At 47.5% G+C, this 23158-nt stretch overlaps 1 protein-coding gene across 1 annotated transcript in view; it reads right to left on the bottom strand.

Moving 5' to 3' along the window:
- Nucleotides 1–23158, bottom strand: part of LOC115315461 (DNA-directed RNA polymerase I subunit RPA1) — a 79538-nt gene that overhangs the window by 37472 nt on the left and 18908 nt on the right. The window contains exons 12-26 of the mRNA XM_040217029.3: nt 22959–23067; nt 22490–22573; nt 21315–21467; nt 20052–20171; nt 19732–19943; nt 19255–19339; nt 18480–18680; nt 15368–15496; nt 14220–14384; nt 11169–11368; nt 9165–9447; nt 7340–7564; nt 5648–5697; nt 1796–1963; nt 93–352 (exon numbers count right to left, since the gene is read on the bottom strand). Coding sequence (XP_040072963.1) covers nt 93–352; nt 1796–1963; nt 5648–5697; nt 7340–7564; nt 9165–9447; nt 11169–11368; nt 14220–14384; nt 15368–15496; nt 18480–18680; nt 19255–19339; nt 19732–19943; nt 20052–20171; nt 21315–21467; nt 22490–22573; nt 22959–23067 — 2444 coding nt within the window. The remainder of the gene's footprint in view (nt 1–92; nt 353–1795; nt 1964–5647; nt 5698–7339; nt 7565–9164; nt 9448–11168; nt 11369–14219; nt 14385–15367; nt 15497–18479; nt 18681–19254; nt 19340–19731; nt 19944–20051; nt 20172–21314; nt 21468–22489; nt 22574–22958; nt 23068–23158) is intronic.

The raw sequence follows: 23158 nt of genomic DNA, 5'->3' as shown, positions 1-23158 counted from the left end.
ATATTTGCCCGCGCTGCCGGAAACACACACTTGGGCGTAGACCTGCGCTCGCGAAAGCGACTGTGGCACCAATGGGTCGCTTCGTGACGAACCTGAGAGGGCAGCGGGCAGTTCTTCCTCTTCCGCCTCTTCGTACTCTCGGTCCTGGGCGTGTCTCGACTGCGCCTGCTGCGCAACCGTGTCCCCGTCGCCCTCCCCTTCGTCGGAGCTCCCGCCCCCGTCGTCGTCCACATCGGCCGCGTTTCTTGCCGCCCCAGATCCCTCGTCGAAGGCGGCGTCATTGCCCTGGTCGTTGTTGGAAGCCGATGAACCGCCCGCCCTTCCGTCACGAGACCTTGTAGTCCGGATGACCCTGACGCACGGGAAAAAACAAAATATGTTCGACCCCAAAATATTTTGCGCCAAAAAGGCGCCACCAGAGGCGCGCTCACAACCGAAAAAGACTGTCGAAAAGAAACTTGTATGCTACGCAAAGCACAAGTTTATCTGCTTCTTTTTCAGGGGTTGCTGTGACGTCAGAATGCGAGATGTGATTGGCTCCGATTGAAGGACAGAGGGCAGACCTCAAAGCAAGCTGCCTTGAGGTCTACCCACTATCCTTCAATCAGAGCCAATCAGAGCTCAGCGTTCCGCATACTTCGTCTTGCATCAAGTCCGACCGCGGTCGATGCTACGATCCGACAAAACTGACTGGGCGGCGCCAAAAGTGCGTAATCGCAGCGCTCGTTGTTTTTGCGCGCTTGTAGTTGCTGACTAAACTGATCTAGCACAGTAAATGCAGAGTGATCCTGCACTTTTTTCTGCGAGCGATTTGTTTAGTCGGTGATAACAAACGTGCAAAGACGAGGAGCGCCAGGACAACACAATTTTAGCGCCGCTCAATCCGCTCTGTCGGATGGCGGTGTTGGCTGCGGTCGGACACAAAGCGAGAAGAGCACAGCCATCAATATTGGAGATGCAAACTAGCTTGTCAGAGACCAATTGTTGTCGAGTGAGGGTTTGAAAAGTGGCAAGTTAATCTCCTCAGAATGGTAACCTGGGGTCGTTAACGTGCATAACATAACAATATTTACATGACCGTGTGCCGATACAATGCTCGTTTGTATCAAAGGGATGGGGGATGGCAAGTTAACTCGGAATCTCTAATCCAATCCCCAGACCCCGAGCGTCGACTTTCTTTTGGTAGACGCTTTCACAGTCATAGAGACACTGAACTTCCAAAAAAAAAATTTCTGTTTGGGCGTGCCTGGATGGGTCATGTATGTCGCAAAATAAATTACAACCAAAAATATTTGTACCACAATATTTGCACCATGAAACAGATCTCACAGAAACAAAGCCAACTTATATTTTGAGAGCTACGTCCTGAAATACACGAGTTTCAGTGTTGCTCCTAACTCAAAAAAGTCTAAAAACAAAAAAACTTGCAGCAAAAAAGAATAAAAGTTTTTTTTTCTAGGGACTGATAAGGTTGTTTGTCACAAAAGATATTTTTTCCCAGAAGAACTTTTTCCGACTGCAATATTTGTGCCGCAAGAAACGTTTAGGGTTAGGAACGATTCTAAGATATGCTTCTATTTTGAGACGTTGACACTGAAATAGAAGCACATTTTGAAATGCCTCCTAACTTGAGTGAGTCTCGTAACAAAAATACTGTGCTAAATGATTTTTTTTTTCCATGTAAGCTTTATTTTATGGTAAAGGTCCCATACACCAAACATTAAAAATAAATTCTGGAATGATTTCAGTGCTTCTCTATTTTCTGGAGCATCGAAACGACTCCTGTGGCACTCACTTGGCGGACTTGACCTGTTCCAGCTTCCTCTTGACAGCCTCCACGAGACGCCGGAGGAAGGTGGTCTCCATGTAGCGCAAGATGCGCTGCGGCGTCGCGTGCAGCGTCTTGCGGTACGCCTTGCGCGGAAGGAACTGGAAGTGCACCCGGTACTCCCGGAACCGTTCCCTGCATCGTCGCAGACGGAAGCGCTGGTGTTGGCTAAAGTACATCTAAAGAGTACTTGAAGTAAAGTAGAAAGGAAATTAAAGGTTAGTAGTACACTGCATACAATGTATTTGAAGTACAGTACTGTGAATACAATGTGCGTTCGAAGTTAAAGTACAAGTACTTTCCAGCACATTCTTTCATGATGTTCTTTAATTCTCCTATAGAGCGTGTTTCTTAAAACTTGTGTGCAGTCAGTCAAAGGCAATCGGGGGTGCATCAGTTATTTTCGGAAATGGCGGCAAATATTTGATGAAGTCAAGTGGCCAGAGTGGTTGTTTGACGCTCGCTGACGACCTATTTAGCACAATCAACTTATAAGGTGCGTATTTGTATTTATCTTAGAGCCGCCATGATTTCCCTCTCAGAGGAATGACCAGATCAAATTTGGTTTTTTTTTATGCCAAACCTACGACGGGCATCTGGCACGCCCCAGCGGAGGACTGAGGATTAATTTCGACCACCTGGGGATCTTTTGACGTGCAGCCGAAAGCTCGCTTACACGGCGCCTTCTCCACAATAAGCCTCCGTCATAAAAATGACCAGATGATGTCTCGAAAGACGATAGCACATTTTTAGATGATGATACGTCATTCTTTGTTAGAGGTTTGTGAAATTTTATACTCGATCTCAGAAGTTGTGTATAGTACCGCGAAAGCCAAGGACGCGAGTGCATGGTCCTTGAAAGAGCTTAACCCCTTAGCCATTTTTCATTTTTGGCAATTTTTAACTCAAAACAATTTTTTTTTATTGCACGTGTGGCTTGGGTTGCACATTCAATAAAAATTAAGCCACCGATAACTTTGGTTTTCGTTTCACCACGCCTGCATTGCGAGTCACTTTTCTAGTGACCTCATATTTTCTGCTGCAAGAGCAAGGGTATTTTCTGCTGTAGGAGCAGTTGTCACTGCAAAAAGGGGGCACTACTAAACATCTGGGACAACTCATTTTCTTGCATAATAGTGATTTACAATAATTGCATTAGCAGCTGATATCTAACTTGCTGGCTAGTCAAAGGCAATTTCAATTATTTTCTTAAGAAAGGTCACTACCAGTTGTTTGTGTGACAACATTACAGGCTGCATTTTTACATGTTATCTAAACATGTGCAGCTTTGCACATTTCTAATTTTGTCAACTTGTATAACTTATCAGTTGCACCTTTTGCCTGCTTTCCTGTACAGTTGACGGGTGATTACTAGTTAAGGCATAACAGCTATGTTGCCAGTTGTATAGTTAATATGCTGCCTACTCGGGTAGTTTCATTTACTTAAATTTGTTAACATCATTTTCGGTTTTAAAGGTAATGCGAAGGCCGAGTTCGTCTGCTTCTTGCGCAGGGGGCAGCAGTGACGTCAGAACGCCGAGCCCCGATTGGCTGATCGCGACCCCCTACATGAGCGTCGTCTGCTCCTTTGCAACGCCGTCTGCATCTGTCTTACCTTTCCTGCGACTTTCGGAAGCGCAGAGGCAAGGTTCACGAAACGATCTCACGCCAAAAAAGTGTGTAAGATAAAACTTAAGAACAAATTCGTATTCACGAAACGAAATTTTCGTAAGTTTTGCGCAGGTTACGACGAAATCCTACAGCAGCTCCGAAGCTGTCTTACGCACTTCTTACGATCAAATCAGCATGGCCGACAGCGTCGCAGTCACGACGACCCACGGATGTTTATTTTTCTACCTGCGCTTCTGACGCGTCCCGACTTCAAACAACAAGAAAAAATTAAGAAGTGCTTAAAACAGACCACGACGAACAAGAACGCTGGATCCACAAACACCCGGGAAAAGCTCCAACGGCCACGATTTCACCGAACGCGACCAAACGAGCTGGGCAGTTAGGCCTAGCATGCACTCCGCGACTCGGCGACCGTCTGCCCACAACCGGCTGGCGTGCTGAATGAAATATGCCCGCGCGACTTTTGTGAACCCTTCCCGTATTATACTTTGATCGCTGACCTCAATTTTAGATTAAGAGGTCAATTTCTTCCTCTTGTTATCTACTTGCTTCCCGAGGCAACGGTGACTCTCGCCGGTGAAAAAGCGGTGAATCTCCGACAGACGCAGGAAAGGTAAAGCCGCCATCGCTTTGACTAGCAGACGTAAAGCAGACGACGTTAACTGTGCCAACCCGCCGACGCCGTTAAAGAATGAGGGTTCTCGCCGCACACGAATGGCGGGAAAAAGTATTTGGGAGGGAACTTGCGGACACTAACACGCTCACTCTCGGTTCTAAGCAAACAAACCTCGGCGCCCCAAGACACCTCGCCAGTGAGTCCTTTGACTTCCCTCCTTGATGCGCGTCGGCCAGTTGTTAGACAAAAACAACGTACCGCTCGAGTTGTTTCGTCAGCCCTCTCTTAAAGGCGAAGTTGAGTCGCTCCGAAAGTCGCAGGAAAGGTAAGACAGACGCAGACGATGTTGCGAGCAGACAACGTTGCAAAGGAGCAGATGACGCTGAGATAGGGGGTCGCAATCAGCCAATCAGGGCTCGGCGTTCTGACGTCACCGCTACTTCCTTTCTCATGCGCAGAAGACGAAAATGAGCCCACTTGCGAGGCGTATAAAAAAAGTATTTGCATATTTTCTTTTGTTATTATTTTTCAATGGTACACACACATTCGAAACATATTCTACATTCGAAGCTATCTTTTTGTAATATTCATACCATTCGATTAGTTTTCAAAAAAAAATTGTAGAGCCCTTCCATTTCCCATGAATACGGAGGACCAGCGAAGTTGTTATTTTTACGACGTCTAGGACGACCTCGAGAATGATGTCTAGGACAACCTCAAGGTCGACTTCTAGGACAACCTCAAAGATGACATCTAGGACGCCTAGGGGATGACGCATAGGATGACCTGTCGGACGACCTCGAGGATGACGTCTAGGACGACCTGTAGGACGACTTCTAGGACGACCTCGAGGACGACGTCAAGGACAACCTCCAGGATGACTTCTAGAACGACCCCAAGGACGAATTTTTGAACGACCTCGAGGACGATGCCTACAGATGATGACAAGGGATCAGGACCTATCTAATAATGCCAAGGAAGGCCGACTCCCGCTGGTTGTCCCCTCTTTTTATTTTTATTTATTCATACTTTCAACGACCAATGGGAAGTTTTGTGTCAACATCTGCGGACACATTTTTCCCCAGATCCTAGCGCATAACAGCTTCGCTGTAAAATTTAATATTCGCACACCCCTAATCTTTGCTTTCTTTTTCAGGCGAGAGTCAGCCATTTCCCTTTACTAAAGTGTGTCTACGGTTGCCAGACTGTTGCCCCAAAAAAGTGCTTTTTACCCAGGATGGCCAGACTAGCTTTTGAAGCTTGGCTGCCTACAAACATACTCAGTCATCAAGACATGATTCTGGTGATGACTCCACCATTGATCTACTGGTACATCACGGCAATCGGTGGCTTTACTGAGCGGGCTGTAACCGTCTGCAAGAGTCAAAACTTGGCTGCGGATGCCTTGTTCGCTAAGTTAAAATGTGCTTGATCACTTGGGTAACCAGACGGTACTAAAAAAGTTTGATTTTTCGGCGACGATATTGGCGCATATTTTCCCACAACGATGTTGCCGTAGACAGCATGACTAAAATTTACAAAATCCAGGTGAAAACGTGCAAAAAACTCACATCCTCCCCTTGACCACGAGTCTCTCTCTGACAGTGACTTCTTCGAGAACCTAGGAGAAGAGCAGAAGGAAAAGATGTCACATCGTGTACCCATTCCCCACTTGAGTAAAACCATCTTATATAAAGTCAGTCTCTTAGGAAAAAAACTTCACAAGATCAACATTGCTCCATATTATCTGTATCTTTGCTTTATCTGCCTTTGCACAGAGAGATTCTAGCGTACAGCGAGAGCGTTCAATATTGTGATATACCGAGGCCAAGGGAGGCAAGAATGGACAGCACACATATCAAGCTGTCATTTTCTTTGTTCCACAGTGTATGAGTTTCACAGTGCCGAGAGATCACTTGTTTTTTCTCTGTTTCTGATTTCGGTCATTTGCAGAACTGTAAAGCAAGCTAACAAGAGGTGTTGAAGTTGTTACAAAAACCGCAAAATACCGAGCAAGCGCCCACTCAAAATTTGGAGATAATCGCAAAAAATGAGGAATGGGTGCTTGTCAGGTCATCAATTTTACATATAAATGTACTAAGCATATTTTCTCAGATCTTACAAATTTGGGAATGGGCACTTAGTGTGGAATGGGCAGATGTGTGGTATTTTATGGTAGATACATTTAATTTGCAATAAATAAATACTTTCAAAGTTACGAGAAAATTGGAACTCTATATTTTAGAAGGTTAGAACATGGCGCAGTTACTTCATGTCAGTGACAGCAACTGTAACCAGGCATATTCATAAAAAGCATAACTGTGCTCTTAACTGCATGCTCAATTGAAAATGAGCAGCTAAGAAGAAAAAAAATGTGAAACTCATAATTACACTTTTAACAGAATTAAGCGCATGTAACACAGCTTGCTTCAAGCTCTATGGACGTGAAACGTGTATTCTGACGACTAGACCGGCAAAGTGAAATTCAAGGATTAATTAGGTTCATGTAAACTATAACTTAATTGCTTTTTAAAGATAACTTCTATCGTCGCTGACAGGTTAAGAGCCCAGTAGAGGCTTCACCTCCAGCATGTCCTCATCGCCTTCTGTCGAGCCTTGGCTGCACATGTGATGAAGTGTTATCAGGGGAAAAAAGCTCACAGTCAAGGCGGAGCACCTACTGCATTCTTAGCCTGTCGCCAGCCACCAGAGCAGTATACTTTATTTCAACAAGAGCACAAGCAAAGCCGATGCTACAAGCACAAGCGTGTTGCCTCGAACAGGCCCAGTCAAAGCATTGTGCTCACTCTGCGCTTAAGTCCTGCTCACACATACACCACAATGCTACCTTGGCAGTATTAGTCGGCGCTGGTAATAGCACTGGCCTTGCCGATGCAGCACCGACTTTTCACTATATTAGTGATACAGCCCGGATTCAGCAGTGCATCGCTGCCAAGTAACGTTCAAGCCAGTGCTGCATGGGCGCTATTCCTAGCGCTGATTTAGCACTGCAATGCATGCGATGAAATGAAGTGCACGGTAAACAGTAACTTAATTACTCTTTAACACCCGACTTACACGAGCACACTAAGCTGAAGTTAAGTGCGACTGGCGCCAGACTTGACTGCGGCTAAGGGTGCCTCTGCAACTACGGCATAGTTGGCACTAACTTCTAACCATACTTTAGCCTTACTGCAGTTTCGGGTGCACTTCGAGCTCTAGGATTGTTTGTCTCAATTCGAGCGTTTAGACGGCGGTGATACCTGGGCCAGGTTGACGGCGGTGACGAGCACCCTGAGCCGATCGGCTCGCTGCTCGGCGTCCACTGCGGGGAGCAGGTGCAGGTCCATGGTTGGGGTGGCGATGTTGGCGCTGGCCACCATGAGTATCTCCCGCATCCGAGGGATCCCCAGGGTCACGTTCATCTCGCCCCTCCCCGCAAAGTGGAAGGTGTTGAGTGTCATCTGTGTGGACGGCTCTCCAATGCTCTGCAATAGAGGGAAAAAAATTATAAAATTTCGAAACAATTTTTAAAATATTTTGTACCCTCTCTTTCACCTTACGATGGACCGCAGAGGGCACCATGAGCCATCAAAGCCAATCTAATCCCGTGCGAGCGTCACATGACCCCTTTCGCCTTACGCTACAAGACCCCACCCATTCCAGCGCCGTGGACGCCATCCATTGACTACGCACTCCGCGCACTGCCGGGGCCTCTCCGAAAGTCCAGTGGAAGTCACACTGCCTTGGGTTGCACGCAATGGCTCGTAGCGTCTGTTGCGGTCCGTCGCAAGGTGAAACGGATTATTGGCTTTGGCTATGGATACAGACCATGTGCACTGCACAACATTTTTAGCACAAACATAACGTTGGCAATTTACCGCATTTTAGTTCAGGAGCGCATTGGCAGACATCAAATTTTACCGCTTGGGTTAGTACACGGAATGAGCACTTTTCAAAACACCAGTAGTGTTGATGACAGTCCCTTCAACATTAACCGAGTTGCGCGACAGCAGTAAAGGGGTATTCAGGCAATTTTTTTTAGCTATGCCAACTAACTATATTTCCAGAATCACCAGCCTTTACCCTTTCTGATATGCTATTTAGTGTCGCAAAATTCAGAATGGTTATTGCGAAATCGGCACGTGAAAATCATGCCAAAACCGAAATTCAAATATACCCGCGCTTTTCAGTGCCGTGAGGTCAGGGGAAGGTAGGCTTGCGGGTCGAGCGGGCAGTCTAAAAATTGACTATGCCGAGCTTTTGTTTTGTGCTGCTGCGCAAGTGCTGGAGTGAGCTTCCCAAGCATTCCTTTAACACCATGAAACTGCTCAGTATCAGTTGGGAAAAAAAGTCCACGGTCCAAAGAGTGAACCCCTGCCTTAAAGGGAAGATGGGGCACTTCTACATTTGAGAAAAAACGCTTGAATTGCGTTCATTTGGCCTTTAGAATAACAGATATCACAATTATATTTCAATGCGATGCGCTGGGAAGCCATAAGAGCAATTTGAAAATAGGGCTGAAGCCCCGCCTCCCTAGCCTTGGCAAGCCGTCGATGACGTCACGTACAGCGACTATCTTTCGCGTTTTTCTCGCATTTAACAATATTTGCGAGGCAAATGGTTTTGGTATTCGGGTTCACGAGGTAAAAATACACTAGAATTCACTTCTAACTCTTTTTTTTCAAGAAGCTCCGTAGCTTCCCTTTAACCTGACATCACTTTTTCATCGTTGCCAGCAGAAGTCCTGTTTCTGTCCTCATCCTCAATGTTTCATCCTTTCAAGTATTCATATCCATTCACGAACAGGCTCATTTTCAGTTATTACTGCCAGTAGAGACTTTCGTTTTGAAAAATGCGGTGAGGACCGAAGTCGTTAATTCAATAGCTTTGCCAAATAGACTTACCTTGACCTAATATTTAGCTTACTATTTCAGCAATGTTTGTTAGTGTGCTTAGAAAATTTTTAGGCATAATCAGGGACTATGAAGAAAACGCTGGGATTTAACCGTGTCACACATTGTACACGTGTATAATTTTGTTTTATGACTAATAAAGTCTCGAAGTCTCGTGACGAGGAGTGCTCACCTGGGCGGCCAAGAGGCCAACTGGCTCGCCTGGGTCGCAGATGGACCTCAGGTTGCGAAGGTACACCACGTTCCGGAAGTCGTCGGGAGACAGGACCTTCCTCTCGCGCTCCGTCACGGAGCCGTCCGGGGACCGCTTGGGATCAACGAGCAGCCTGTGCGGGTTCTTGCTGATGTAGTCCTCGACGAGGGCGTCCAAGCGCTCAGAGATCGCCCCCAGGTTGAGGTCGTTGCGCACGACGGAGCACACAGGGTCGGCCGGCTTCACAATGGCCTTGTTGAGCCTGCAACGGCGAGGTGCCACGAACATGTTGCACGACGTTTGCAACTTGCTTCTTGCAAAAGCCGTTGTATTTACTCAAAACTAATTCAACCTCTTCTACGGACAAAAAAAAGGTGACGTGTCTACTTCCCCAAGCAACAGGTAGAAACCAATCGCTATGATTTTGTGCATGGAGATTGGCAAATGTGTAGGCACAAACAATGTTTAGAATTAAAGAAGTGACCTCTGATGGGACTCTGAGCACAATGTGGACATGCTCCAGATATAAAAAAACAAGTGAACTTTGTTGCGAGAAGTCTTGGCAGGAAATCAGTCTGTTAGCATATAGTGTCTCTGCTGTACAGAAGCGAATTGGCCAGTGCAGTACAACCACCGCACTCCGTGTTGACAGCTCGAGAGGGCGCCACTAAAGCACGTGCTGGCTAGGCTGTATGAAGCAGGCAGCCAGGGCGGCTCGCATCGCATTTGCTGCACGATTAAACACTAATTCGGCATGACACTTCATTGGCCACAAATGAAGCAAACGCAGGGTAAAGATCAGTTCAGAACGTGAGCCACTTCGCGCTGCCGTACCGCCAAAAAGCCAAACCACAAGCCAAAGCTGCTCGTCGAAGGCCTTGGGAACGCTTGGAACCGGTCGGATCCTCCAGTCCATACGACCGCAGCGCCGCCGCATACATCTGGGACCTTTCTACATTCGCCGCTCATTGGGGCCTGATCCCACTACCCCTTTCTAGTAAACGCCGGCTTTTCCACCGCACAATATGTCGACGTATGTATGTCGACAGGTCACTTCTTGTTTCCGTACGTATGTCGACGGTATGTCGACGGGTCACTTCTTGTTTCCGTACTTTCTAAACTACACTTGTTTCTTTTCTAATCTAAAATAGTGAACAAAAATTACTATAAATAATTTAAACGGTTTGCGCCACTTATATTATGTATTTCGACTAAAAAGAAGCTTTTAGCGGCTCAGACCAGTAGTAAGGCCAGGACCAAAGACGTTGCATATTGCACGCTTTCAGCACCGCGATCGCCCCCGTAGGTGAAGGAGGTTTCCGAGTTGTCCGGTTAAAATATAACACACTAATATTTAGTTACTCTCTCCGTGCCCGCTGGCTTGCCTGAACCCCAAGAAATGTGGAAACCGCAAAAAGGTAGACACTTAAATATGATTGCAGGGCCCCTTTAAGGTACACGACAGACAAGGTTGTCCACACCCTAACCACCGGTTACGTTGCGACGCTTTCTTAGAGGAACGTTATAGACGGAGACAACAATAGTACCCATTGTTTCAAGGCATGGAGTGCCCTATAACAAATAACAAACCCCCCCCCCCCCCCCCCCCCCCCCCCCCCCCCCCCGAAATCACTTGTCCGTGCGTCCAAGTGTCCACACATACCCCGTGGCATGCGTCATTTGCGTCATGCGATGGGACACATTACGAGACGTTGCGGGATGCCAAATGACGTGGCGGTCACGTAACATACTAAAGTCGCCCCACGACGTCGGGCCATGTCGCACAACGCTGCACTGCTATGTCAGTTCATGCAATGTCACGGTGTCACGCATCACCCCAACTTGACACCATAACGTCAAGTGACATTTAACTTCTTCCAAACAAACCTATGCGATCACTTCATTCCATACGTTATAGAACTTCAGAGACGAAAGTCACAGTCAATTTGCTTCCAGCTTAGCACAAATGTCAGCACTGCATACTTTTTCAGGGACTTGTGCTCGAGCGCCTGGAACGCCTCGACCAGTTTCTCGCAGTGCAGCTGCCGCCCGGTGTCGGGGTTCGTCCCGGGATACAACCGGCGGTACTCCCCGCCCTCGCGGCTTGAGAAGAAGGTGAAGGCATTCTCGCGGCGCTCCTTCTCTTCTTGCCTCCCATCCGTCTTCTTTTTCCACTTTTTCACCTGGAACGAAATGGTCGGCCTCTCTTCAGCTCGCCCTCCTCGAGTAATGGGAAGACGTTCTGAATGCACGTTCCTGTTCAGAACGTATTCTCAATGTGGGTTCTCGTAACAATGTTTCCGAACTCCATTTTGCTTTTTAAGGTCAGTTCACGTGTATGTCAAAGCGATACATAGACACTATACATAGTGCTTATCTATATATAAAGTATATACAGTTCAACCTCGATTTAACAAAACCCGATTTTACGAATTTCCCAATTTACCGAACGAATTCGGACTTTCGAGCAGCCTATGGGCGAGGTCTTCCTACCTCGAATTTAAGAAGATCCCGATTTAACGAAATAATTAGCAGGTCCCGATGACTTCGTTAAATTGAAGTTCAACTGTATATCTACATATATAGTAGTCTATAGACTATATCTACATATAGTCTACCTATATTGTGTACAGGGTTCTTCCCATGGTGGGCGGCAGTGGCTCTGCAGCCCACCGCTTCGACTGACCGCCCACCGCTCGATTATGCAACTGGATGACGATGCAATTTTGCCTGCTCACATGGCTGCAGACCATCGTACTCAGCAAGCCTGCACACCGCCACATTATCGCGTGTTACCGCATCGCCGACCGCCGCCACTCTTTCAAACAAAAAGAGCAGAGCCCCGGAGGAGTGCCGCGGGCAGTGCTGGGAGGGGGTTTGGCCAAGGAGAAACACAAAATAAACAGACGCGACCAATGTGCACTGTGCAGCAGTCCTCTCCCCAGGCTGCTAGTCGCAGAGAGCAGAAAGTCAAGAGAACTTTTCTTTCACTGCTCAATGCTTGCCTGCGCCGTGGCTTGCTTTATCTTCGCCTCTTTGCTCGCACCCCGCCTTTCCTTCCCCACTTTTTTACAGCGGAGCTGTTAAGGGCAAGGTTCCCCCAGGATTGTGTCTGGTATCAAACGCCTGTCGACACAAACCTACCTGGACAGCTACCACCATTTATAAGCGACGGCAGCAAGCACAGAACCAGTCTGGTTGCCGCTGTCGCTCGTAGATGGCGCCAACCTTTCCAGCTATCATAGAGGAATGAATAGTTTTGCGCGTTGGTGGGAATTCGTTGTAGGAAACAGCGCGAAAAACAGGCGACGACAAAGAAGAAGCGCACGTAACGAGTGCAGTGCTCGTCACGTGTGCTACTTTGCCCTCGTCTGTTTTGCGCGCTGTTTCCTACGCTGTTATCAGTTTTCGTTTGGACTTAGGATGGGTCGGCCGCGCGCCCTTTCGGGGAAGGAAGACTGGCTGCGGAAGGAGCGGCGACATACGCAGCAGCGCGAATGGGTCTGCAATTGCCGCAAAGCTGCTGTCACCTCGACTTCCACTCCATCGAGCGCTTCAGATTTCCTTGCCAAAGAAGCGCTCATCGCTCGCCTGGAAAGCCTCCGCCGAGAACAGAACCAGCAATGTAAAGGCGCCGGCAGGCCAATGCCACGGACGACGATCGTGCCACGAAGGCTAAGCGGAAGCGTAAGGCCTGCCAACGACTGCACTCCACGCCGGCTGAACAGTTCCCCGGCGCGACGGCGAGGTTCTGGAGGGAGTTCGTAGATTACCCGTTTGGCGTCGCGTTCGCCATGTGCAACCGACTCTGGTTCACCCGAGACGTATCCACGATCGGCGGCGTGTCGGACAAGAAGAAGCAAGAAACGGGCGCGTGCATGTTGCGGCAGTGAATCGAGTACAGCTCCGCTGGTCTTCCTTCTTCATAAAAGTAAAAAGGCTGAACGTTTTTTTTTTTTTTTTTTTTTTTTCCCAGAGGCGATTTGTTTTTTTGTTTTATCACTGCAGCGTAGCATCACTCACAGGGCCGCAAGGTTAGAGAGCTTACACAAAGTGTGTTCTGTCAGCAAGACGGATTGTGCTGCATTGCAAACTACCCCCCCCCCCCCCCCCCCTCCCAAAGTGGTTATGTACACCACTAAAAATTCCTGGGAAGAACCCTGCCTGTATACTATAGTCTATATATAGTATACTAAACAATGTAAAGTCTATATATCGTACACTATAACTAGGGTCCCGTGTTTTCGAATAAAACTGGAAAACTAAAAAAAAAACATCCGCTGGTAAGATTATGAACAATTCGGATTTATCTGGTAAACTGTGAATTTTGATGTACCAATGCAAACCCCCCACCCACCCACCACACTGAACATCTAACATCTGATGAACAAAGATGGTGACTCGTAAAGAGGCGCGCACCCACCCACCACGCACAAGAAAACGCGGTTTTCTGTTCTTCGTTTTAGACCTTTTCTTCAAAGGTGCCGCCATCTTGAATTGTTGTCACTTCCAGTATGGGCGAAAACATTGTTTTGCCGTCGCCACGCCAGTAGAAGAAATTTAGGATATAAGCGTAACCGTCACACATTATCGTTTTGCTTCCCCCTTATTTTTTGACTAGTTACGGGTTAAACCTTGTAGTATTGTTTCGTCGCCCATGCCGGATACGCTTATTATGTGGCTGGAGACGAGAGTACACAGAAAAGGTCTATAGGTGACACAGACTAATTCACGCAGTTAACTGGCCAAAATCTGAAAATCGTTGCACCGTCCCTTTAACAAGCACAGGGGACCTTCGAGATCAAATGTATCAGAACTGTTACTAAGTACCAGAAATTGTGCAGAAACCATCATTCGAGGAGTGTGTCACTGTCAAGCATCGAGAGAATGTCGCAACGGCACACAACACCACCGGCTATTGCAAAGATGTATGTTAAGAGTGACGAAACCCAACGAGAAATAAAGGTGCCAAATCAGGACTGGGTGTCAGTGCACAAGAGGTGCCAAATCAGGACTGGGTGTCAGTGCACTCACCGCTTTTTTTGCGCTGTGCAGTTCCTCGTGGTCTGTGAAGCTCTGACACTGCTCAAGCTCCTTGCTGTCAAGCAAGGCTTCCGCATTCTTGATCAACACCGGGAACTGACTCGGCTTCAGCATTTGCATCTTCAGCACGTCCAGACCGTCTTCTCCGTACTGGAACTGCAGTCGTTAAAATAAGAAAGAGAAAAAATAAACACGAAGTACAGCAAATTTTGAATCAGATCCATACCAGACCACACAGAGCAAGTGACATACTGTGGCAAATTATTTATCAAAAACAACTACAGCAGCTATAAACTTAATATTATGTAGAAGGAAAAATGTGCAGAGTGGACATTTTTATACACTTGTGAAGATATTGCTATAGCAAGGAATTATAACATTAGCAGGTGAAGTCCAGTGAAATCTTTAAACTCTGATAGCTTGCACTAAACAGTACAACACCGTAAAAACACGAATTCGAAGCATTTCACTGTATATTAATATAGTGAAAATACTGATTACCTACATAAATGAATACTGCTTACTCACTTGTAAGATCAAATCTATTCGGGTTAAATACTCAAATTTCATTTTAACCAGATTCAAAGTGGCGAAAGCCACTGCATGACATGGCCTGTTTCACGTATTTATAAAATTTAAAAAAAAATTAATTTCTAAATAAACTAAGGAAGGGAAAGTTCAAATTTGTTTGCCCTCAGGGGAATTGGCCCTGTTGGGTCCCAAGAACACTGGTCACCGGACATTTCAAAAAAGAATAATAAAATATTATCCCTCTTCTTCCTTCAAAGTTGTGTTTCACGGTATAGTTTGTTCACCCCTAAACCGACAGTGCGGTGGAAGCCTCGTGTTCATTAGACCAGCTGTATGTTTATCTTTTCTCATGTGATAACTCTCTGGCTCACAACCACGGGCAGAAAGCAAGGTTAGATGATGAATGGGAGGTGGTTGATTGGCCTGGTAAGTGCATAACTCCTACTGCGCTGCCAGATTATGGGTGAACAGAGTATAGAGTATCCAACTCATTAACTTGCGGGGATTATTCAACTCCCCACAGCTCCCAGTCACAGCAATGACAAAAGTGACGTCTTCATCAGTAAAAAGCCCAAATGCAGTCAGAGTGAACCCTAAGGTAGGCTTGCCTGGATGACGCTGCCGTCGCTGTCCCTGACCGTCTGGTCGTAGCCGACCATCAGCCCCTCCAGGTGTTTGATCAGGCACCGCTGGAGGTACCCGCTGCGGCTGGTCTTCACTGCCGTGTCCACGAGACCCTGCAGGTCAATGCCGGGTAGTCAATAGACACACTAAAAGTCCCTGAAACGTGCCCACCAGTGAATCCCAACTTCACAGCGAGTAAAAAAAAGTAAGGCACCCACCTGCCGGGTGGAACTTACGCGGGACCAACAAGCCCATGTGAGAGCTTCATGGACTCGTACGAAATTTACATTGGCAGATATGAGGCCTACATGGACCCAGATGGGACCTATATGGGCACACATGGGACCTGCACAGAGCCAGAGGACTCGTACGAGATCTATGTTGGTACAGTAACTCCTCGTTATAACGAAATCACTTTTTTTTAATTATCGCTTTTATCGAAGTTCAATGTGGTCCCGACCGAAATTCACTCATTTTGATCTGGATTATTCCAAGTGTATTGGCGGCTGACCACGCTTATTACGAAGGCCGAGGTGCCAAAAGCCTGCAAGCTTACACGGAGACGCACCGAGACCCTTGCACCTCCTCCCCCTTCTCCACCGAGGCAAGCGGCAAGATGGGGAAACGGCAAACAAGAAAACGGAGCAAATGGGCGACGGAGGGCAGAGTGCCTCCGATGCAGGTGCACCGATGTGGCCAGCGAGTAGCAGGAGCCGCGTCCATGTTCCAACGCTACTCACGGCGCCCGCGGCCGACGCTGCCCAACTCTTGTCAGAATCGGGTCAAGGGAGTGATGGAGCCGATGGAGCCCGGAGAGATAAAGTCGCTTAGATCTGCGAGGTTCAGAAGAGTGGCCGGCCCAAGTCCAAAATCACCAAAGAATTCGACATACCAGCACCAGTGGTTTGACACTGTTCACCATTTTGCAGAACACGCAAGGACTGGACAAGTCCGAGAAGTTTCTCATGCAAGAGAGAGCGTGCCTGTGACCCAAAGATGGAAGACCACCAACTGCTTCGCGCACATCGGATTTTCTCTCATGAGGATGCTTGCCGAGCCGGTGCACGATTTCCAGAGCTGCAACAATCTCTACAAGAGTATGTGCAAACATGTTGCCAAAGCCACCGAGGACAACATTGATTTGTTTCTGAATGTCGATGCGGACGTTCCTCCTGCCACGGATGCTGTAATTGTAGACCTTGCCTGCAGTCAGCGTAAACACGAAGCGACATAGGAGAGGCACCTCGGGAAACACTGATGACTGCAGAGACTCAAAACATCCTATGGCTGCTTTGAAACAAAGTGGAATCCATCAGCAGTGACAGCGTTCTTGCGATGCCTGGTGTAGTTCGAGAACTGATGCCCGGACAAAAACAGCAAACTCCACTTTATTTTTTTTTTACTCAATAAAGCTGCTGCAAGTTGTTCGTAACCAAGATTTGTTTGGACAATTATATGGTCAGAGTGTTTTGCAGTCCTCCCGTGCAACGACATTCAATTGGACTGTTTTTCACTTTACACGAGCTTACTGGCACTAGAGGGACTCAAGTCTACTTGCATGCATTGCCACTGGCTAGAAAACTCCCTTGTAGCGGTGTAATTTCAAGGACAAAAGTGATCGTTTGCATTCAATCTCTCATTTGCAAGTATTGATGACATAGCTGGGCGGTCGCAGTACCGCCCAGGGACGAAATTTGAATGCGGCTCATAGATTGGAATTGAGCATTGTGTGGGCAATCAATTTGGGCTCGTGATAACGGATAATTCGAGAAGCATTCGGGTAGAGGCCTGTGTCCAATCGGTGCATCGACGACAATAGCCAAACCATAACAATGTCTGGAACTCAGTGCGCGTCCTGTGCCTTGCCAACCCCAGGGGGTGAACAATTTCTGTGAGTTCAATTGTGTGGTAAAAAAACAAACAGGTGTTTCACAGGTCCTTAACGTCAGGGATCTGTTCTAAGCAGTATTTCCACAGAGTACAAAAGTTGTTGCATTGCCCCTTTAAAGTCTGCTGTCGCGGTTTTCTTGGCTCTTTCGCTTTTATTGAATTACCACATCTATCAAACTCTTTTGGCGTCCCGTTGACCCTTGTTATAACGAGAAATTACTATAAACGGACCCACAGGTGTACGCACAAGACCTGCATGGACATATATAGGGTTCATATGAGATCTACATTGGAGCATATATGACGAACATAGACCCATGTGGGACTTATACGGGTATAAATCAAACCTGTATGGGCCCATATAAGACTGATATGATATCTACCTATGCTGGCCCATATAGAAATCAGAAGACATCTATGTGGGTCCCATATGAGACCTCTTACACCCCATATATGTATACATGAAACCTGTATGTACCCATATAGGATTCTTATGATATGTTTGTTGGCCCATATGGGGCCTACATGACCTATATGGGTACTAGTGATGGGCGAATATTCGTTATTATGAATAGCCCATCGAAATTCTGTTCTATTTGGCATTCACTTCGAAGTGAATTTAAGTATTCAACAATATTGAATTATTCAACCTTTCCGAATACTCTGGCTTGGATTTCCGGCCAGGTGGCGCAAGTTTCCGACCATTTCGACTATTTCGTGCTCCCAAACTCAGTACAATTAAAATTAACATTACAGTAATTCTAATACCAAATAAGGACAAATATAAAACTAAAGTTTGAACATATCTTGTAGTATTTGTGGCTTATACTATTTGAACTATTCGATTCGAAATTATTTGGCCAAAATCAGTATTCACTTCAAATCCCATTCGGATCCAAAATCCTCTATTTGCCCATGCCTAATGGGTACACGTGAGGCCTATATGGAGCCATATGGGCTCAAAGGTGGGGAGCCTATATGGGGCTTGCATGGACACATACGAGACTCATTTCAGATCTATGTTGGCACATGCGGGGCCCACGCGGGACCTATATTGCCTTATATAAGCCCCATATAAGCCCCATGGGTGCGCTGCATGCTGCTCAGGATTCTGAACAAGCCCTCTCTCCAAGTCACAAAGGTCCCAGCCATTCCCCTTGAAAAAACCTCCTGGCTACACCACTGGGCACAGGGTTGCCAGCCTACCTCCCTGCCAGCCATGCAGTGGAAGAAGAACTCCTGCGGACGGATCCCCGTCAGGAAGCGCCCGTCCACGAATCCCCCTGCCCGGGGGCTGGTGTCGTAGGGCAGAAAGGAGGGCAGGGTCCGCCCACTCAGCATCAGCGGCACTCTCCGCCCTTCCAGCTCAATCTGGCCAAGCAGGCATGATATCTGCATGCAGTTCACCTGCGAGGCACAAGGAATCACGCGGACACTCTTGCAGAAAAAACATAGCCTATATCCCTCCACTACAACCACTGAATCAATGGACAATGTCTGGGTCGGTTTATCGTCAAAATATTTGTCGGTCGTCGGCCAATACCGATTGATCGGCTGACGTCAGTTGATCGGCCATTGTTGGCCGATTGGCCATGTCGGTTGATAGGCCAACATTAGTCGATCGGCCAGTATTGGTTGATTGGCCAGCATCAAACACTATCGGTTGATTGGCGAACATTGGCCAAGATCACCGATCAGCCAAGATTCGCCGAAGTTCACTGATCGGCCTACATGACCAAAAAGGAACTTCTCGGAGGCTTCAGAGAAATCCCTTTTCAAGGATATTCTAGGACCATTAGTATCTGAGACGACCAACAGATGGCATCAAGCGTCCATTTTCTCGCCGCTCTTCAACAAGCTCTTACGACATCTCACAGATGAAGCACAGAGCTGTCAACTAGGGGCCGAGAAACGTATGCCTGGAGACAGAAATCTGCTCCAAAAACGTCATGCAGGGGCCAATCAGCCCTTGCAGCCTCACCATGCCGCCTTTAGCTCCCGACTGGACCATCAACTGGAGGTTGTTTTCTGGAAACTTCTTCAGGAGACCATCTGGGATACAGGCCCTGGGAAGAAAGTGATTGCACCAAAGTAACCCTCACTTACGAAAGCTCAAGAAAACGACTCTCCGCATAAAAAAAAATGCAAACGAACACACAAATTGTGTTGCGATTGACAGCGGTAGCTGCCGCATTGTGGAAAGGCATGTTGAAGGAGATTTGTCTTCAACCAGTTTGCTGTACAATGTTTGCAACGGGTTCTAAGAATGGCCTACAGGGGGAAAGGGGGGAGGGGAGCAGGGGAGAGCCTTGCCGCAGTTGACGTGTATGAGTGAGGAACAACGGGGAGAGGGAGAGCAGTGCCTCTGCTGTAGAGTGGAGTTTCGGACTCGTACACGAGCACTTTTTTCTAGGAAGGGGCAATAACAGCTACTGCTGTAAAAGAGAAAGGGCCATACTTGTTGATCTGGTTGTTGACGTCGTCCGTGACAGACTTCATGCTGGCATCCAGCTGCTTAAGGTAGCGGTCGTTGCGGGAGAGGTGCGCTCCCCGCAGAAATTCTACCAGGTCCTCAGGCGCAATGTCCTCCTCAATTCCCAGGGCCTTCTTGGCTGCCCCATCTCCTTCCTTCCTCGCCATCTTCATAATCTTCTTGCGTTTCTTGTCGGCCTGAAATGGAACCGTGCGCCAGTTCGGGTGCAACTTAAAGGGAAGCTCCGGCATAAGCTTGATGGTCACAGATCTCTACTCTTATGGTTTCTTTATGATGAGCCTTACCTTGAGGGTGACCAAGATGTCTTCTATGCCGAGCGTAAACCCGACGTGGGTTTGGAGGAAGTGGGTGAACAGCCTTGCAAAAGCGGTCAGGACAAGACTGGAAATGGCACCTCCATACAACTGGAAAACAGACAGTTAATCAATTTTAATTCACTCTTTCGGACAGGACGGAATGCTGGCACAGGTGGAGTAAGTGCCTATCGAAAGGAGGAACTCAAAATTGACTTCCAATAGACCCTTGTCAAAAGTCCATCAGGCAACACTGGCAGCTGCCATATTTTGGGCATCTCTTCCTGCGCGAACTGTGTGACTGGATCCGAGCTTGTACCGATCGATGACACAGCACTCGTCTCGAACGCACGAGGCCCAAGTATGTGCCAAACGCTGACACAGCGCTTGCGTCGAATGCATTCTCGGTTTGGATGCCGAAAATATGGCAGCCTCGAATAATCGATGCAGCAGCTACTGGAGAGAGCACACTTTTGAAAAGGGACTGTAGAGCTTACAGTAGATTATGAGACACTTAGATCATCATTTCACTACCGCCACTGCCGGTGTCGCTTCCCTGGAACGCACCCATCACATGGTGGAAGTGCACTTTACGGGGCGAATTCACAGTACTAAATTAAGGGGATACTGAACCGAAATTTGGATTTCGCAATGTAGGGCTGCAGAAGTGTTGAACGGGACGCTACGAACTCCAAAACATCACTCGTACATCGATATCTCAAACGGATGGCCGTACTTTTGAAAAAGAAGGGCGCAATCAAGCGAGTTCTTTGACGTAACTGTCCTCTGGGAGAATTTGAGAATAAGGAGAAGCGGCCTGGCTTCTCTCCTCTTTGCTTCGGTTCACCAGCTTGACGGGACGTAGCGAGGAGGAGAGAGAATGGGGATCGTGACGTGCCATGTCTCGTCGGCCTCGTCGGCCGGGTTCAATCGCACACTTCTTTTCCAAAAAATACGGCGATCCGTTAGATATATCGCCGTACGAGTGATCATTTTTGGTTTTGCAGCTTCCCGCCTATCAGCCCGGCCTTGTTTAGTAAGCTCGAAATTTCGGTTCAGTATCCTTTTAAGTATTTGTAGCTATTGCATTCAATAGTTCAAACGTTGCTACCAGTCATTTTGAACCTTGAACTGAACGCACCATGCATTCAGTGCAAGCTGGCACATTCTAACCTGAATGTGCCAGCTAAGAAATATGTGCACACTTCTAGAAACAATTCGAAGCAGAAATCGTTCCCGAAACTCTGGGCATACCTCGTAGCAGACGTGGACCAGCCCAAACTGGGTCGGACCGTAGTGGGCCTTGTCCAGAACACCACAGAGCAGCTCTCCGTCCCGGATCACCACCTGCCCCTCGCTCATCTGTGCCTCTGCTTCGTTCGCTTCCGAACCCGGCCTCAGCCACGCCTGCGCGGGGACGATCCCAAAGACACGTCACGTGATGCATGGGGTACCCGAAGTTACAAAAAAACTACTAATGCTTCATTTCAGTCACTTCCGAGTGCCCCTTAGTGAAATCCCTGTAAAGTACCCTAAGAAAACCTCCTAGGGCTTCTTTTACAGTGATGAATTTATATGGGACCCTCCACGGGCCGTTCGTGCTCGTGCAGGTCTGACCGCATGATGCCACAATGTCACGCAACATAAACTTCCCAGCTAAATTCAGCGAGAACATTGATGCCAGAGTTTCCAATGGTGGTGACACGTGGTGATGCCGCGTGCATGACCAAGAAGGAACGCTTTTCCATACTTCTAAAAGATTTGAGTTTCCTCTTACCCCAAATGTAAATGATAAGGAGGTCAACATGACCTTGTCGAGTCAGTCTCGCCCTAGCTCACTCCCGAACATTCTAGGTTGAGTATTCGAGACACCGGGTGTGGTAGATAGGAAGCTGAGCGTGGCCTTGCCGACTCACTCTCGCAGTCCCGCTCAAGCCAGTTGTCACTACATGGGATCAATTTTTCTGCTAAATTTAGCAGGGAAATAGTGACGTGATGTCATGCGACACCAAAACGTCACGAGAGAATGTGACGTCACATGACACCATAATGTCAAGTGACCGTGCCGCGTAACACCGTTTTCCTCACTAAATTTAACGGAGAAAATTGATGCCACGTGAAAAGATATTGTGTGATGTCAGGTCACATGTCGTCAATTTTCCCGCTAGATATAGCAGAGGAAGTTCACCTCAATTTCCCATAGAAAACCCGATCAAGTGCTATTGTACTTCACTTCCATCTGACAAAATGTCCAAGCCAGATAATTTGATATCAACAATTCCCTGCGCACGGAAATGTACAAATGGAACACACACAGGTGAAACATCCCTTAAAGTTTGATCAGGCCAACGGCCACTGCGGCAGTTTGCATCCTAATCCATGCCAACAAGGAACAAGGCTTGTTGCAGGCTGCCAACAACTAGACTTACCTTGGCAGGAATCTTGGCCTTGCCTTCAACGGTCGGGGCCGGTTTGTTCCGAGGAATGCAGTTGATGAGTACAGTGGAAAGCACCTGCGTGGTACAGACACATCGGCGTCAAGAGAAACCAAACTTTGCAGTCCAAACCGCAGAAGACGCGCAGAGCAGCAAATCCCCAACCAGCTCAAATGCACGAGTTAGCTTTCGAGCTGCTTTCCCCGGCATTACTGGTGACGTCACAACAACCACAGGAGTTAGGTAAAGAAGACAAGACTTCTTCATTCTAGCCTTGTAAAGCCCGCTATTTCAGGTGAAGGCCAGCACTAGACAAACACAAAACAGATCCACCAAGGACTCAAAACAATGTGAGAACTGAGAAGCAATTAGAACCCTGCTAGGATGTATCGCTGTTGCTTAGCAAAGCAGCACCACAAATTTCTAAAGGCAATAGAGACAACCACAGTCTCGGGAGACCAACCTGCTTTCCAGTCCAAAGGGTCTCTGGTTTCTGAATTGCCGGAGGAAGCACCTTGATAGACGATGGTACAAACGTCAGTGCACCATACACAAGCTGGTTGTAGTCTTCCCTGTCATAAAAAAATGAAAGTCGTTTATAATTCCTTGTAATGCCGAATTAGAGCGCAGCTCTTGAGGAGGAGGATGGAAGGGTACTGAGGG

Source organism: Ixodes scapularis, unplaced genomic scaffold (assembly GCF_016920785.2).
Source record: "Ixodes scapularis isolate PalLabHiFi unplaced genomic scaffold, ASM1692078v2 PGA_scaffold12__126_contigs__length_90152505, whole genome shotgun sequence".
In the NCBI taxonomy this organism is placed as follows: Eukaryota; Metazoa; Arthropoda; class Arachnida; order Ixodida; family Ixodidae; genus Ixodes; species Ixodes scapularis.
This window is presented reverse-complemented; position numbering and strand designations above follow the sequence as displayed.